This window comes from Rhinopithecus bieti, unplaced genomic scaffold, assembly GCF_001698545.2.
Source record: "Rhinopithecus bieti isolate Rb0 unplaced genomic scaffold, ASM169854v2 scaffold_2915, whole genome shotgun sequence".
Lineage (NCBI taxonomy): Eukaryota > Metazoa > Chordata > Mammalia > Primates > Cercopithecidae > Rhinopithecus > Rhinopithecus bieti.
The window spans coordinates 485,965-503,890 of record NW_016803881.1 but is presented as its reverse complement, the minus strand read 5'-3'; the positions used below and the strand labels follow the sequence as shown (position 1 = coordinate 503,890).

The 17,926-nt window shown below is 35.8% G+C and overlaps 1 protein-coding gene across 2 annotated transcripts in view; it reads right to left on the bottom strand.

Annotated features, from left to right (window-relative positions):
• CLINT1 (clathrin interactor 1) overlaps nucleotides 1–17,926 on the bottom strand; it is a 76,946-nt gene that overhangs the window by 16,624 nt on the left and 42,396 nt on the right. For both annotated transcript variants that reach the window (XM_017856654.1, XM_017856648.1), the window contains exons 2-8: nucleotides 16,398–16,502; nucleotides 15,692–15,788; nucleotides 13,164–13,272; nucleotides 12,040–12,204; nucleotides 8,152–8,329; nucleotides 4,104–4,350; nucleotides 2,218–2,287 (exon numbers count right to left, since the gene is read on the bottom strand). In XM_017856654.1, coding sequence (XP_017712143.1) covers nucleotides 2,218–2,287; nucleotides 4,104–4,350; nucleotides 8,152–8,329; nucleotides 12,040–12,204; nucleotides 13,164–13,272; nucleotides 15,692–15,788; nucleotides 16,398–16,502 — 971 coding nt within the window. The remainder of the gene's footprint in view (nucleotides 1–2,217; nucleotides 2,288–4,103; nucleotides 4,351–8,151; nucleotides 8,330–12,039; nucleotides 12,205–13,163; nucleotides 13,273–15,691; nucleotides 15,789–16,397; nucleotides 16,503–17,926) is intronic.

Genomic DNA, 17,926 nt, shown 5'->3' with positions numbered 1-17,926 from the left:
GAGGGACAGGGAGGGGCGGGGAGGGGAGGGACAGGGAAGGGACGGGACGGGAAGGGAAGGGAAGGGAAGGGGAGTCAAACCAGATGCCTGGGCCGGGTGCAGTGGCTCACGCCTGTAATCTCAGCACTTCAGGAGGCTGAGGCAGGCAGATCATCTGAGGTCAGGAGTTCGAGACCAGCCTGGCCAACACGGTGAAATGCTGCTAAATATACAAAAATTAGCCAGGCACGGTGGCAGGTGACTGTAAACCCAGCTACTCGAGAGGCTGAGGCAGGAGAATTGCTTGAATAAAGTTCATGTCTAATCCAATAATTTTAACATAGTATGTGAAGAGGAGGAAATAACAGGGGGCTTTATATTATATTAATTATACTAAACTATCAATGAAAAGTAATTTCCACATAGACTTACACTTAAATGTTAATTTAAAGTTTTGGTTTTTTTTTTTCTTTTTTTTTTTTTGAGACAGAGTCTTGTTCTGTCGCTCTAGCTGGAATGCAGTGGCGTGATATCAGCTCACTGCAAACTCCACCTCCTAGGTTCAAGCGATTCTCCTGCCTTAGTCTCCTGAGTAGTACAGGTGCCCATCACCACGCCCAGCTAATTTTTACAGTTTTAGTAGAGACAGGATTTCACCATGTAGGCCATGCTGCTCTCAAACCCCTGACCTCAGGTGATCTGCCTGCCTCAGTCTCCCAAAGTGCTAGGATTACAGGTGTGAGCCACTGTGCAGAGCCACAATTCGGCTTTGAAAAATCATTACACACAACTGGGAATAATAAATTTACTTTGCACATTAGTCATACTCCAATCTTACTGTCTACATTTTAATGCGAAATGAACTTAGGCTTGGAAAAGACTGTCTTTAAACAGAAGTTGTATTTGTTAAGCTGTTCTGACATGTCACACAATAGTTTATTAAAACTCCAAAATCATCCAATGCAACTCTAAAAATACCAATTTTCTTGAAAACAACTGATCAGAAATGACTCAAAATCTAGCATATACTGGAAATCAAACTGAAGAAATCCCAAACCATAGATGGGATTGATGATTTCTCATCTATGAGAATTCAAGGTAAACAGTTCTTTTGCTGTAGCCCTCTTTTTTTTTTTTTGAGATGGAGTTTTTTGCAGTTGTCACCCAGGCTGGAATGCCATGGCGCGATCTCTGCTCACTGCAACCTCCGCCTCCCAGGTTCAAGCAATTCTCCTGCCTCAGCCTCCCAAGTAGCTGGGATTACAGGTGCCCGCCACATGCCCGGCTAATTTTTGTATTTTTAGTAGAGATGGGTTTCACCATGTTGGCCATGCTGGTCTTGAAATCTGATCTCAGGTGATCCACCCGCCTCGGCCTCCCAAAGTGCTGGGATTACAGGCTTGAGCCACCAGGCCCAGCTGCCCTCTTTATATATGTTTGGTAGTTACATACTTTCAGAGAATGTCATTCCTCTGACTGAAACACTTGCCATTGTTTATCACTAGATATTTGTAACTGATTAATGATTATTTTCTCCACTTGACCTTTGCATGAGGACAACAACTCTGTTTTAACATCTACAAGCACTCAGACCAATGTCTGGTTCAACAAATATTTGTTGAATTAAAAGAATAAAAAGTTAAATGATCTCTAGGCATGCCCAAGGCAGCCACAATTAAAATTTAGGGAAAGACGGTAAAATGTGAAGAGCAGTACATTTTGCTTATAAAGAAAGTAAAGGCAACAGCTTAAATGCAATTTTTTTGTTTCTCCAAGTTAATCTTAAAAAAGTAAAAATGGAAACTACATATTCCAAAATCTTTGATGAAAAATTTCAGAAAAGTACATGATGCCTTGAAATACTATTTATTATTAATTAGGGAAGACGCACTACATCAGGTTATGAGGAGTCATTAAAATGTAAGTATGATAATGAACTGAGGATACTATTATTAACCTCCAATAAGTATTGACCACAAATAAAGCTTTGCTAGTCTGAGGGTCAGTCAGAAAAAGGTATAAATTAGGGATAACTTAGAGAAATGGGTGTACATATAAAAAGATAAGCAAAAGTAACAACACAATGATTCCAAATAATGCTCAAGACTAATTTCACATAAAAAATGAACCCAATGCAAATATATGATTTCATTTTTCAACCTATCTTTTATTTGGCATTTTAAAAAATGACTCTTGAACCAAGGTTACCAAGAACAAAAGGCCAATGTAGAAGCTTACCTGTTGACTGGCTGGTGCCATCAAACAGATCAACAAGGTCACCAGATGACTTGCTGCTAGGCACTGAAGTCTGAAAACACACACATAACATTCAGGAGCTTAGAAAAGATTGTTTTTCTAAAATCAGCTCTATCCATCTCTAATTCTCAATTTAGACATAAATACCTGTAATTAGCTTAATAAGGGTAGGATTTTCTGGAGAAAGAGTACTGACCTTGAATCCTTATGGAGAGGCAGTAAGCACCTTTAAGTAACTACATTCCCAGCAGTGAAAAAATCTCTTAACATCGACACTTTGTTTCCTACCTCACTTTTCTGACTGCATTTCACTCTGGAAAACGTAAGTGCCAGATCCCACTCAAATCTTAATGCTATGTATCAGTTCATTTAAAAAAAAAAACAAAAAAAACCCTAGCATATGTACCAGTCCCATACAATATATTGAGTCATAATTGCCCAGGTATAAACTAAAAAGGCCAAGACCTTGGCCTGTTTACAAGAAAGCTCCCTAGATAATTCCAAGGCTTGAGATCCACTGGATTAGAGGTCAAGATCCTAAACAGCTCTAAATTTCTATGAATCTTAGCAATCCTTATTGTTTGTATATCACACAAGTTAGTGTAATTCTATGTTATTTGATATATTCTGGAATCTGTTTCATATTTAGTTCCCCAACTAAACTGTGAGGCCTATACCTGTAATACTATTTTTGTCTTCTCCACAGAGCTAATAAGCACCCTGATACCAAAATACCTATGTCCTGTATGTTCGATACATACATGCTAAATTAGAACTCAATTATTAGGCAATCGGGAAACACTAAGATCCTAGGCATGTTGATTTGAACTTGGAAGATTAAAATACTATATACTGTGATTCCAAAACACCTTAAAAAAGAGATTCAAATGAGTTGGGTAACTTCAACCTTCTAGACATTTTAGGGGGGAGAAGGGTAAATGAAAATAAAAAAGGAGAAGCTTGTACTACAAATATAAAATATTTATTGCACAGTGTCATATATTCAGGCTATACTACAAACTGTTATTTAAAATCCTTTAAGATACGTGATAAAATTCTCAATCTATTATTAAAAAAATTAAACAGATATCTGGCAAAAGCTGACACGGTATTTGTTATTGCAACTAAGTAGGCCTGGTTCTATTTTTAGAGTCACCTAAAATTTGCTGGATACATTAGAAAATTGTTTTTCCCAGCTTGTAGCTATTTCTCTTGCAAAGACACAAACTGGGGAAACAGTAGTGGGGAAAGTGATAAAACAATAATTTAGTCTTTTGAGGCAGATCTCCCCCTTTGGCAGATTTCTGCTGAAAAGACTAGGGTTTGGCCTAGCAGGTGGATTTCATGTCTATGGTAAATAAAAACAAACGAAGACGGTACAAGAGGCAGTGCTTCTTCTGGTACCAATCAGTAATGACTGTGAGGCAAACACACCTCCCTTTATAGGCAATGTTTCTACATTAAAGGAGATAACTTGCCCCTATATATCTCTTCTTACTCCCTCGTTTGTCATTTCTTAAAACTTCCAAATACTTCCAATGTTTTCTTTAGTGAATCTACTTGTGGTTGGTAACCAGTGCTGTCTAGAAGGGAACAGATGCACTACATTCTGATTCACAACCTTCCCCAAATGAACCAAAAGTGTCATTTCTACTTTCATAGAAAGTACCCAGACAATTATTCAGCAATTGGACAGGTTTCTTCCCTCAAAGAGATTTCTTATTATTAATGTCTCTGGGTAATACATGCCATATGATCTATAATTAATATGATTGCTTAGAAATGCCCAAGCCTACTAATGCAGAAATTCTAAGAGCGGTTTATAAAAATAAAACCATGTATAATGTGTAAACTACCGCCATTCCCACCTTAACTGAAGACTGAGGTGTGTGGGTTGAAGCATTCTGATCTGGACTTGCTTTGTCCCCTGTGTAATGTGCTGCTGCTCCAAGATCAATGGTTTTGGAAGGATTTGCTGTGCGCTTGTGTCTGGTTGTGGTGGTCTCTGTGGCCTGTGTGATATGAATATGCTTTGTCGTCACAGTCTCCTCTTCATCTTTGAATTCACCTTTGGGAGATCTGCCTCTTCTCGCTTTCTTTTCCTCATCGCTGTCGCTAAAAGATATTAAAAATGAAGCAAAATAATAAGATGGGATTATTTTAAAATGGGTCCCTCAGTGATTTGAGCTAAAGAATTTCAAATGCAGTAACTCCAAAATTTCACACTTTGACTATTTGACAGGGATCAACAGAATGTTATCTAAGCTGTCTGAATAATGATATGCATGTGCTGGGGAGGGGAAGTGGAAACACAGAGAATATCCTACATAAGTCTAAAACACTGCTACAAAAAAGTATTTACATAAATGTGCATAAATAAAAAATGTCAAAATAACTCAAGTTTTTGTTTATTACAGATTTAAGCTTAATTTAAAAATAAAATGGCAGGATATGGTATCAGAATCCACGATAAGACCCTGAGAGTTCAAACACTTGCATTTGATGATTATTTTCTTGACATGGATTATGTGCAAATAGCTATAGTTCCACTTTTATAACACAATTCTGCATCAACTCTCAAAGACTAATATATGTACAAAATATTAAAATTTCAATGGATGCTAAAAAAAGTCATACGTCTTAATTCAAATAATTAAACTCTCATCTGTAAATGCATGAAAATATAAGGGAATGCACTTTGCAACTGTGCTATTTTACTATAGTATCAGGAGATCAAACTTTTACATAACTATAGAAAATGCTTTATAGAAAACAACTATATTTAAAATATTTTAAAGATAATTATCCTTCAGCCACATTCAAAAAAATTTTCTTTCCTTTTTCTTTAATAGTGAAAAAGATTTTAAAAACTAAAGAGTAAAAACCTGGGTTTTTCATATGCTAGGAATGAAAATATCAGCCCTAGTCTGTTCTCCAGGAACACGTCATTGTAAGTAGGAGACAGAAAGAGAGAAAAAAATTACTTGAAACATGTTCCATTACTTATACTACTTAATTTTAGAGCAGGTGGTTTAATTTATAAATATCCTGGAATATAATATTTAAAATTCTCCTTTAAACTATGACTACTGCTGATACAATTTACCTCAGACTGAACTACAGCAACTTGTACTTAAATATAAACCAACTTGGAACTTGTATAAATCAAAGATCAACAAGAATGACTTCCCACACAGAGCAAAGAAGTTAAATATATTTTTATATATAAACATTTTAAGGAACCTACAAGTTCTGATACGCATTCAAAAGCCCTTACTAATTTCTCAACAACAAATGACCTGAAGATTCCCATCAGTTCTATAAGTAAAACTGAAATTTCTTTTTTTTTTTTTTTGAAACGGAGTCTCGCTCTGTCACCCAGGCTGGAGTGCAGTGGCCAGATCTCAGCTCACTGCAAGCTCCACCTCCCGGGTTCACGCCATTCTCCTGCCTCAGCCTCCTGAGTAGCTGGGACCACAGGCGCCCGCCACCTCACCCAGGTAGTTTTTTTGTATTTTTTAGTAGAGACGGGGTTTCATCGGGTTAGCCAGGATGGTCTCGATCTCCTGACCTCGTGATCCGCCCGTCTCAGCCTCCCAAAGTGCTGGGATTACAGGCTTGGGCCACCGCGCCCGGCTGTAAAACTGAAATTTCTTACTTTTTTGGTGCCCAATTTTATTTCAGTGCAAAATAATTTGTTTACAAGTTGAAAATATAAATCTGACTAGCACACAATGAAATAAATGGAAGCTCCATATCTGATCAATGTTCAAGAATTCCTGAATGTAACAGTGAACTAATAAGTATGAAATTCAGGTAACGTGCCATTGAGATTGAGGTCACATGCAGCTTTGTCAAAAAATCTACTCTTCTCTCACACATACTTTAAGATCAAAAGTTCCTGGTGTGCCCTATCATTATCATGATAAATCATGTTCCCTGCATTTTCACTCTTTTAAACCTAAATACTCATTAAAGATTTAGAAACTCTAGGAGATCCTGTCTTAGAGGCTACATAAAAAATAAAAATCATGGAAGAAACAGAAATAAAAGAAGTGAGACAAAGAAAGAAAAAAACTAAGGATAGAAGGGCAAAGGAGAGAAAGTAACAATACAGAACACACACAGATTTCTAACCAGCCTACACAGCCTTATTGTTTGTAAGTAAAATCTAAGACCCAATCAGACTGTGTGGACCTGCCTAAAGTAACACTGTTAGTGATGGCACTGAGCCTGCCCTGGAATGCCTCTTTTTCAAGACTGTGGAATGTGATCTTTGAAGAGCCAGAACTTATTTTTAGCACTTTGAATAAAACTATTTTACAACTATATATCTAGCTTTTTTATACTGAAAAAGGATGCATATGATAATTATAAACACTAAACATTGGGAGGGAAATGGTGCCCATTCCAAATATATGGAGTTGTTTTCTTCATTAATGTTTTGTGGCCTGTAAAATTTTGGCTTGATTTGGAAAACATTATTGAAATTATGGTCATTATTCTGTTGGTATTTCCTGAAGAGACATTCCAGGGATTTAAAAGATATGAAAATATCCTTAAAATACACTAATTAGATTGTATTTTGTTTGGGCCTCTTTTAATGATCCCTAATTCTGAATTATTAAGATTTTTGGCACAGGGTAAAAAAAAAGAGATGGTATTTAGTTACGAGAACTCACTTGAAGGCTTGGTTCCATCACTGTGTTACTTAGGCAATTCCACACAGTGTGACTGGATCTTAGGTTTTACTTATAAATAATAAAGGCAAAATTCTTATGCTACTCTAGCAGAGATATTGTGAGGCACAAATGATAAGGGTCAAATTTACAAAGTAAAATTTGCTTTGTAAATTAAGTGCTATATGCATTACCCTTTACATTGTCAGAAAAACTGGTTTATAACTATATTGGTAGGTAAGAACAAAAATGCTGCAAAGTTCAAAGTATTGTTCCATGTAAAACGAAATACGAATGCCCTATCATCAGAAAATGTAGTTTATAAAAATACAGATCTGTTCTCAAAAACCGGTTCAAAATCCATTTGGATTGTTTTTCTGGTACACACTGACACAGAATCATAATGAAATGTCAAGGAACCACTAAATTTCAAATCCTTTAACTTATGTTTAATTAAACTTAATATATAAACTTCATTATCCCTTAACATCTTAGGTCCCTGGATCATCTAAGGTTCAAATGCAAAATAATCCATACAAGTTTTTACTGCGGAAAAAAAATCCAAGGGAAGACTACCAGCCTGAATAAAAATACACAGGATCAACTTCAAAAATAAGTAGACACTGGCAACATGGAAAGTATGTCAATACTAATTGCAAGTAGTGTATAACCTAGCATCTTAAAAATAGTTGCACAGTGCTTGCTTCGGCAGCACACATACTAAAACCAGAACAATACAGGGAAGATTAGTAGGCTCCCTGTGCAAGGATGACTTGCACATTTAAGACTTGTTCCACATTTCTGCACAGGGCATATTTAGGGCAGTGAGACTATTCTATATGACACAGTAATGAGAAATATTATGCATTTGTCAAAACCCATAGAAGTGTACAATATAGGAAACCCCAACGTAAACTATAGACTTTAGCTAATAAGTGTATCAATACTGACTTTTCAATTGTCAACAAATGCACCATAGTAATGCAAGATGTTCACAGAACCTGTTATGAAAGGGAAATGAGCATATGGCAACTCTCTGTACTTTATGCACAATTTTCTGTGAGCTTAAATTGCTCTAAAACAAATGAAGTCTATTTAAAAAAAAAAAAAGACAAAAAAAAAGGCCCAATTTCAGATAATGTTAATACCCCAAACAAAACCAACAAAAAACCAAAAACCCAGTGGCATAAATTTAGGACTCTTTCTAAGAGACCTGGGAGACAAAGTGTTAAAATACCTGCATCTTTCTGGAGAGTCTTCTCTATCTTTCCTCCGGAACTTGCTGATGGTGTCATCAATTGTGCTTCCAATTTTATCACTCAGCTCACCTAATTTATCACTGAATGGAAAAGCACTCTTGTTTTTATCCCACTCCTCATCCCATTTTGATTTGGGCTCAGGATCATATCTTTCACCTATATAGAGCATTAAAAAACAAGCAACTCTAAGGACATTAAATTCAAAAGGTATCTACAAGTCCTTATTTCTCAGGCTTTTCCTCATAATAAAATCATTTTCAAAGGAAAACAGCTCCCACAGTGCTGAATCAACACAATTACAGCAAGGCATAGCACGTAATGCCAGTCATTAAGTGGCAGGAATGCAGATTCAAAAGCTTTTGTTTATGAATACTTACACAACCTTAATGCACAGCGCAGCATATCAGGAAATTCTTAAAGGCTACTGAAAGGAGCAGTGGAAAATTCAAAACCAACACAAGCTATATAAGCAAAAGAGAAATGAAAATCTTTTGTTTTACAAAAGCCACTTAATATATTTTATTCCTGTCCCTTAATGGTTTCCCAATTTTCAGAAAAGTATTGGATAGCAACAGTGTCTTAAAAAATACAATCTGAGGGAACTCCACTCTGAATGCCACATGTCCCAATAAGCTAAAAGGTCTCAATAACTGTCATTCCTCAGTATCAAACTAAAATAATAATTCAATGAATTTTCAAAGGATGGGAAAGCATTCCATCATTACTGTACAAAGAAAGGATTACTCTAACTACCAAAAAGTACACACGCTAGAATCAGGAAGTATGCTCAAACAATAGTTCAGAACAGTGTCAACCAATTCAAACATCCATTCCAAACATATGCAGAGACTGGTGAAACCTAGAGCCTCTGTGTGAATTTGCGAATGCAGAGAATAGATACTGGTAGTAAACAAAAAACCCAAAATGTCAAGATTTGTTTTAGTCCTTGCCCTTAGGGCCCTGAAAGAGACATAGGAATTATGGACACAAAATGAAATTCTTTTATTTCCATGTCCAAATTCAACTTAAGAAGCAAGAGTAGAAGGTACAGAGAGCACGTGAGGTTTTTTAAAAAAAGAAAACATTCAAAATTAAGGCAGGTTGGAAGAAAAGGAGGACAATGAGGAACAACAAAATAACTGAAAAGTGGCTAATGAAGCTTTTGTGTTGAACATTTGCTTATAGGATCTAAAAGTATACACAGCCTTTGGAGATTGAACAAAATCATTCTGCTGAATTGCCTGCTGAAATTGCAAGGCTAAAATTTTCTGTAAATGTTTAAGGATTTTAACATATTTACTGAATCTGGAAGTGACCATCAACTTAAAGAAAACACGACAAAATGAAGTTTTCTAGACAAAATTTAAAACAGGACGATTTTAAAAAAATAAGTGATTTTCCAACCATGTGTATGTACATTTCAACAACAGTGTGATGAACTAGACTTTGGAAAGAAACAAATTTACACAAAAAATGGAAGTGGATGAAAACCAAACTGATTAGCATGGTCAATATCATACTGAATTAGTGCTAAAGATACTAGATATTGGCAAGACATTATCTAATGTCAGAATGAAAAAACACAAAACTGGCCCGGCATGGTGGCTTACGCCTCTAATCCCAGCACTCTGGGAGGCTGAGGTGGGTGGATCACTTGAGGTCAGGAGTTTGAGACCAGCCTGGCTGACGTGGCGAAACCCTGTCTCTACTAAAAATACAAAAATCGGCAAGGCATGGTGGCTCCCGCCTGTGGTCCCAGCTTCTCAGGAGGATGAGGCAGGAGAATCACTTGAATCCGGGAGGCGGAGGTTGCAGTGAGCTGAGATTGCACCACCGCACTCCAGCCTGGGTGACAGAGCGAGACTCCTAAAAAAAAAAAGAAAGAAAGAAAAAGGAAAAACACAGGCCAGGCACGGTTGCTCACACCTATAATCCCAGCACTTTGGGAGGCTGAGGTGGGCGGATCACAAGGTCAGGAGATCGAGACCATCCTGGCCAACATGGTGAAACCCCATCTCTACTAAAAATACAAAAAATTAGCCAGGCGTGGTGGTGGGTGCCTGTAATCCCAGCTACTTGGGAGGCTGAGGCAGGAGAATGGCGTGAACCTGGGAGGCAGAGCTTGCAGTGAGCCGAGATGGTGCCACTGCATTCCAGCCTGGACGACAGAGCGAGACTCCATCTCAAAAAGAAAAGAAAGAAAAGAAAAAACACAAAACTGCTAATAGTGATTAGTTAAGTCTGAATAATATAAACCATGAACAATAACTTAGCAAAAGAATGTGATGCAAACACATAGGATATCCAACTCTACCTTTAATACAGATGCTGCAGTTAGTGCATTTGAGTTTGAAAACATATTCAATTTTCTAAGTTTAGCTGATATAATTATATATCATACTGGCAAAAAGAAAGATATAAGCAAGAATAGTGTGGAAATAAGTTTCAAATAGCAATTTCTATTAAGAACACATTAAGTTGTAAATGACGAGTTGATGGGTGCTGACGAGTTGATGGGTGCAGCACACCAACATGGCACAAGTATACATATGTAACAAACCTGCACGTTATGCACATGTACCCTAGAACTTAAAGTATAATAATAATAATAATAATTAAAAAAAACACATTAAGTTGCTATAACTACTTTGAAAAAACTAAAGAATAAAATTACTACTTGGGTAAATAATCCAAAAACTTCAGACTTCCCCAAATAGAAACTCCAAAACATTATTTATATGCTTTAGGAGAAATACTTTTGCCCAATTCAAAAACCGACTTGTGGCTGACTCTGGTTGCACTGCCTATGAATTAGCCCTGTCCAAAAAAAAAAAAAGAAAAGAAAAACCTGACTTGCATATGATGTTTCAATATAAAAAAGGGAATTTTCTGCTGTTAGAAACATCCTTAAACAGCTAACTAAATGCAGTATTTTTTCTTTGAGAGCGGAAAGCAGAGGAACAAATGAGTAAGTATATTTTATATATTAAGATTTTTACTTGGTTCCACTGAAGGAGATACGAGACCTCAATATAATCCAAATATAAACATATATGGGTAGGGGGAGCTGGAAAGCCTCAGTGAACAGCTGCTAAAATACACAGCACTGGCCTGTCTGCGTATACACAAAATGACCAAGAGATTGTCAGAGCTCACAAAAGACAGAACAAGTCCAAAGGGACATGTCGTGAAAGACAGTTCTGATTTTGTGTATCTGCTTCAAGCACCTATGCCCTATTTTAGAGAAACTACATTATTACATTAAAAATAAACATGAAAGATGAATGTTCTAGCTGCTCTTAAATGTATTGGGAAGAATAAACAAAGCAATAGGCCTAGATGAAAATCTGAGAGTACTGTCAGTCATCTTTTATATGTCAAATTATGCAATGCTTGAATAAGGTAAGAGAGACTGAGGCTGGAATGACTGACAGGAAGCTTATCTGGTTTGGGCCAAAAATACAGCTAAATTGGTTTCAAATTAGAAAGATGAATCTCCTGATCAAACTTTATATTTTTATACTCTAAACTCTAAGTTATAGAAACTTTCTTCCCCCTTCTTTTTAAAAGAATGGTAAGCCTAAGAGGGAAGGGTATACATGTTTTAATCTCTGTATGTCACCACAAAGTACGCAGTCATTTAATTAGCCATTAATGGTTAAAATCCTATTGCCAAACCCACAAGTTAAAAAATAGGAAGACTCATGTGATAGTAGAAGCCAAAATTAGTACTGTGTGTATTTTAGTATTCTATGTATTCCTAGAAAAGAAAATTAGCATTTTGGTCTTTGGTATTTCACTGATTCTTAAAATATACTCAAGAAGTTAAGCTGATGCTTAGGTGTCAGCTTGTCTTTGATACTCACTGTATCTGAATCCTCCAACACTGTCTGAGGAAACCCCAACATATTTGTCTTTGTTCTTCTTTGCTTTTTTTCGCTCTTCACGAAGTCTGTCGTCATCCTGGGCAAATTCAACTAATTCCTTCACCTTCTGTCGAATATTTATACCTTGATCCTTGCCATGCTCATCTATGAGGATGGTAAGAGAGAAGCAAAACCTAAGAATTCACTTAATATGTATTAAGCTCTTTAAGATAAAAAAACAGACACAAAAACTTCAACATAAGAAACCTTCAATATTTAAAAAAACAATAAAAAGAAGCAAGTTGTGCTATTTAACTCTGTCATTTCCTCCTCAGCAAATTATAAGTTCTAAAATGGAATTTTGGCTTATAAGAGCATGTAAAGATGAACTAAAAAGGACCACAGACAACGGTACTATGTAAGGTCAATTAAAGATTCACTAGAAAGGATTACTGATGATGACCACACAAAATAGACATATCCATAAGTGCTAATGTGTTTTTCTATCATATTTTAAGAAAACAAACCAAAGGAAGAATCACTTTAGCATGTTAATAACTGAAAAGCACAAAAATGTCTTGGTTTCTCCAGTACAAGTCTGCAACACTAATTATCAGGTTTTAGTGTAGCTCAAAAACTTAATTTTTAAAGTGCTTACAACTGGGGTATGCTACAAAATGAAATGTGCTTCATTCTCCAGCCTCTTTCACATTCAAAACACACTGTGGCCTTGCTGCCTTTGCACAGTAAATATTATTTGGTGGGAGGGGAAAAAAAACCCAGCTTCAAACAGATGTGTGTGTTTTGGAGCTCTAACCTTTTCTTCCCATATGATTAAAGCTATTCCTTTATGGACACCACAGGGGACCAGTCTCCAGTGCATATTTTAATATAAACCCGAACACTCATGTTGTGTTGGTTCTGTTGTTATTAGCCAGTCTTTTCTGCAAGTTCTTGTCTTCACTAATTAATACTCTAGGGCCCCACGTCTTGGATTCTGCACTCGTCACACAACCAGCAACAGTCACATTCTAATTAGAGCAGAGAAGCTTCTAAGCTGGTTCAGGTGACTGACAACTCCAACTACTGTTTTAATTTGCTTATAAGGTTTTTCTATTGCTCACCTACAAAGTGGTAATTTTCCAGGGATCGTAAATCATAAATGTGTTCTCTGGCACTTGTAACAACACGCTCTGATCCATTCCTTATGAGGTAAGCTAGGAGCAGCAACGACTGTAAAAATACAAAGCACTAAATGATTTAATGAAATAAAGTCAGTAGAGCTTTGGTAAATGGTTAAAAAAAATAATTCTAACACAGCAAACAAAGAATCTTCATGCTGGTGGTGAGGTTTCTTTACATTAGACTCTAAACACATAATCTAGAACTTACATAATCAATTTGAAGTTCCTCTTATATTAAGCATAGTAAGTAATTACAAATCATCTGGATACTATGTGTCAAAGACTTAAACTCTGATGTTCAAAATATCTGAATGTATGATATAAATAGACAATAAGGTTTTAGAAAGTTGACTCAGTTTTTACTTTTTATCTGAGCATTATGGAACTGAATTGCCAGAAATTATTTGGTAATTAAGCAATCCTATAGTATTTTCCCCAGATAAAATTTAATTTTGAGGTTAATTATGTGGCTTTTGTTTTAAAAGGTTGTGGCCAGGCTCAGTGGCTCATGCCTGTAACCCCAGCACTTTCTGGGAGGCCAAGGTGGGCGGATGACTTGAGGTCAGGAATTTGAGACCAGACTGAGCAACATGGTGAAACCTCGTCTCTACTAAAAATACAAAAATTAGCTGGGCACAGTGGCCCACGCCTGTAATCCCAGCTACTCAGGTGGATGAGGTACAAAAATCACTAGAACCCAGAAGGTGGAGGTTGCAGTGAGCTGAGCCTGCACCACTGCACTCCAGCCTTGGAGACAGAGAGACTGTCTCCAAAAAAAAAAAAAGTTGTTACCAAATAATAATAATAATAATAATAATAATAATAATAATAATACCTGTAGAAAATTTTGCAAAATAGTGAGATGTCTTTACAAAACAAACAAACAAACAAAAATAGCTGGGTATTGATTGACGCACACGCCAATAGTCCCAGGTACTTAGGGGATTGAGGCAGGAGGATCTCTTGAGCCCAGGAGGTCAAGACTGCAGTGAGCCAAGGTCACGCCACTGCATTCTGGCTTGGGTGACAAAGCCAGACTGTCTCAAAAACAAACAACCAACAACCAACCCCTAGCCCCAAACTAAATTTTGTTAAAATGTAAATTTAGAATGACTGCTAATGGGTATAGGGTTTCTTCATAGGGTGACAAAAATGTTCTGGAATTAGATAGTAGTTACTCCTACAAAACGTTGTGAATATACTATATAATAAATTGTACATTTTGAACTTAACATTGCTTGGAACAAACCTCACTTGATTAGGTATATGAAAATCTAGTTAGGCGGAGAGGAGAGGGTGGCAAAAACAAAAAAAATCTAGTTAGGTTGGTAAAACTGAGGGACACAAAACCTCCTCCTACCAGTAATTTACACCATGTGTCACTTAATGATAGGGATATGTTCTGCGTAATGTGCTATTAGGAAATTTCGTCACTATACTAATATCACAGAGTGTACTTACACAAACCGAGATGGTATGGCCTGCTACACACTGAGGACAACCTATTGCTCCTCAGCTATAAACCTGTGCAACATTGTTACTGTAATGACTACTATAGGCAGCTGTAACACAATGCTGAGTATTTTTGTATCTAAACATAGAAAAAGTACAGAAAAAACAGAGTATTATAATCCAATGGGACCACTGTCATATAAGCAGACCATCACTGACTAAAATGTCCTTATGTGGTATATATGACTGTATTCTTTAAAAAAGGAGTTTACCCAAGAATTAAAAAAAAACAAAAAACCAAAAGCAAATTTAATTTACGACATTTCAATTATTTCATCACACCTACCATGCAACCTAAGGGAATGACACTGAATGTTTTCAGAAAGAAATAACATAAAAAAACATGAAACTAACACATAGATTTTCAATCCTAAAAGCCAAATTATGTCATTTTGGATAGCAAAGAAAAACATTCTGAAGAAGCAAGAAAATATGGTAGGTATAGAAGCACAGATGACTATATTACTATAGAATTCTGCATTATATGAGATCAGAACTAAACAAAAGGAATCTGATAAAAAGTTCATATTCACAAATTTAAAATTAGAATTACATTTTGAACATTTGTGATACAGAATACTGTGAGAATACTACCATAAATTAGGTAAATGTCTATGTAGATGACAAGCCATTCAGACTGTGGTATTCATCTTAACTGCTCATACACTAAACATGCACACTACTATAGATGCATTATTTTGACATGCATAAACATTTTAGTAGGAAAATTTTAAGAAATAATCAACATTTAGAAGTATTAAGAATTTCTCATTCAGAACAGTTGTTCATGATGACTAGAAAATAGAACACAAATAACAAATCTATTTCTTTCATGTGTTTTCGATTATTCTATTCTAGGATTTAATATACTTCAAAACTACCTATGTATATACACTTTAAATTTCCAGCATTTGTTTTCAACATGTCAAGTAATTAAAGCAGATTTGTGTTCATACCTTATAAACTCTTCTCCAATTCTTTTTGTTGTCTTTTAACATTCGTGACCAAAGCATGTTCATAAGTTCTGGAAATTGTTCATACATAAATGTAGCCCTGAAAAAAGAATCATTTTCTTTTAAGAGTCTGCAGTATATTAATTTTGACAGTAGATGGCAGACTTGTTCTAATTTGGTGTTTCCCCGAAGCATTTTTAAAAATTAATAAACATAATTCAAAAAATTTAGAAGATTATGTACTTCCTTGAAAATGTTTTCCCTATGTTTTATACACTACCTGGCACATATGTAAGTCCCACTAATTAATCAATACTTCGCAATTAATAATTTAATTAATATCATATTTGCAAGCTCTTCATTACTGGTACAGTGTCCCAGATGTTCACAGAAAAAAATTTTTCTAACTTGCACTGCAAATTATTTTATATATATTTGCCAAAATTTTACATGGTGAGCTACGGCATATCTCAAAACTTAATTGAAAAAGATACATTGTGGGTTTCTTTTTTGAGCCAAATTTTTAAGGGGAATGGACTGCATAAAACTTTCCACATTACTATCTGAAACTTTCTACATTACTATCTGAATGATTATGCAAAATTTATATTCTGGCAGCCAAACAGTTTAAATCTGAAAGCAAATTTCACATTTCTGTGTTAAGATACTTTGATTTTTTTCTGCACTGCTGAGTCAAATTATCACTTACTTGGCAATCTCTCCCATGAGTTGCCCAGAAGGTCCCCAAGGATCATCGTTCGTTGCCTCTCGAACCTTAGACTCGATCTCTGAATAATTCATAACCACATTGGTGCTGCAGAGGAAAAAAATGCACGCACATACGCACAAAGATTAGCATCAAAACTGAGAAACACATGAAAACTTAATAATGACACTACGGGGTGTCTTAATGAGCTACCTCTACAGGGTGGGAGAGAAAACATCTTTTGTGCACAAGCTACCCCAAGGACACTATGTAACACACTTAAGTTATCTTTAAGCAGATTTTACTATTCCATTAGTCTTCAAGAATACAGATGAGAGACTGCATTAGAGCTGGCATAAGTCCAGTAAAAAATGGCTGAGGGTCAAATTAAAAATAAAAAAAATGAACATGCTAGAGTCTATTATAAAACTAAGTTGTCAAGTTTCTTGACCAGATCTGGTTTACATGCAATGCAGGCTTATGTTTCCTGCTTATAGAAATCCTATAAATTAGGCAAAATTATGTAACAGCTAAACAGTATCTATATCACGTTTTTTAAAAAGAATAAATCAAAGATACCTACAGATGTTTAGAACCACTATAAATGTTGAACTGTAATCTCTTAGTCTTTTTTCGTTTACTCTATCATATGCACTTCTATGTCATATATTCACTGTAACCCTCACTTTTACTGGCTGCGTAATATTCCATCAGGAGAATGTATAATGCACACTTAACTTTCCCTTAGGACTTTGGCAATGATCTGGGCCTCAGGAGTCAGAAAGATCTGATTCCAATCACTTACTATGTGACCTTTGGCAAAATTATTTTAATTATCTTAATCTCAGTTTCCTTAACCATAAAATGGGAATAAATAAGCATACTACCTCAAAGGCTAGCACAGCAAATGGTGTTTATTTAGCACAGTGTCTGACATACAGGAAGTACTCAGTAAATGTTAGCTATTATTACTATTAAATATAACAACCAACATCAGCCTGGGCAACACAGTGAAACGTGGTCTCTAAAAACAAAAACAAAAAATTGAAAATTAGCCAGACGTGTTGGCGTGCACCTGTAGTCCCAGCTACAAGGGAGGCTGAGGTGGGAAGATTGCTTGATCCCAGGAGGTCAAGGCTTCAGGGAGCCATGACCACCCAACTGTACTCCAGCCTGAGCAGCAGAGCAAGACCCTGTCTCCAAAACACAAAAGGTAATATATATAAAATAACCATCTATTAGGAGAATTTAAAACATCACATAATATTTTATATGAAAGAATTTACTTTGGAAAAAATAAAATTAAGACATGAGATGGCAAAATGTTTGGTTGTCAAAATGGAGTTTCTCATGCTTATATGAATTTAAGGATTCAAAGACATTTTGAGAATAAAGAAATACTGCAAAACTGTGACATCCTGTAGTAGTATTCATTTGACATCGAAAGCTCCAATTATTACCAAACAATTGTTATAACAGGTGTCTGTGAATGTGGTAATTCAATTCTTTTTTTTTTTTTTTTTTTTTTTTTT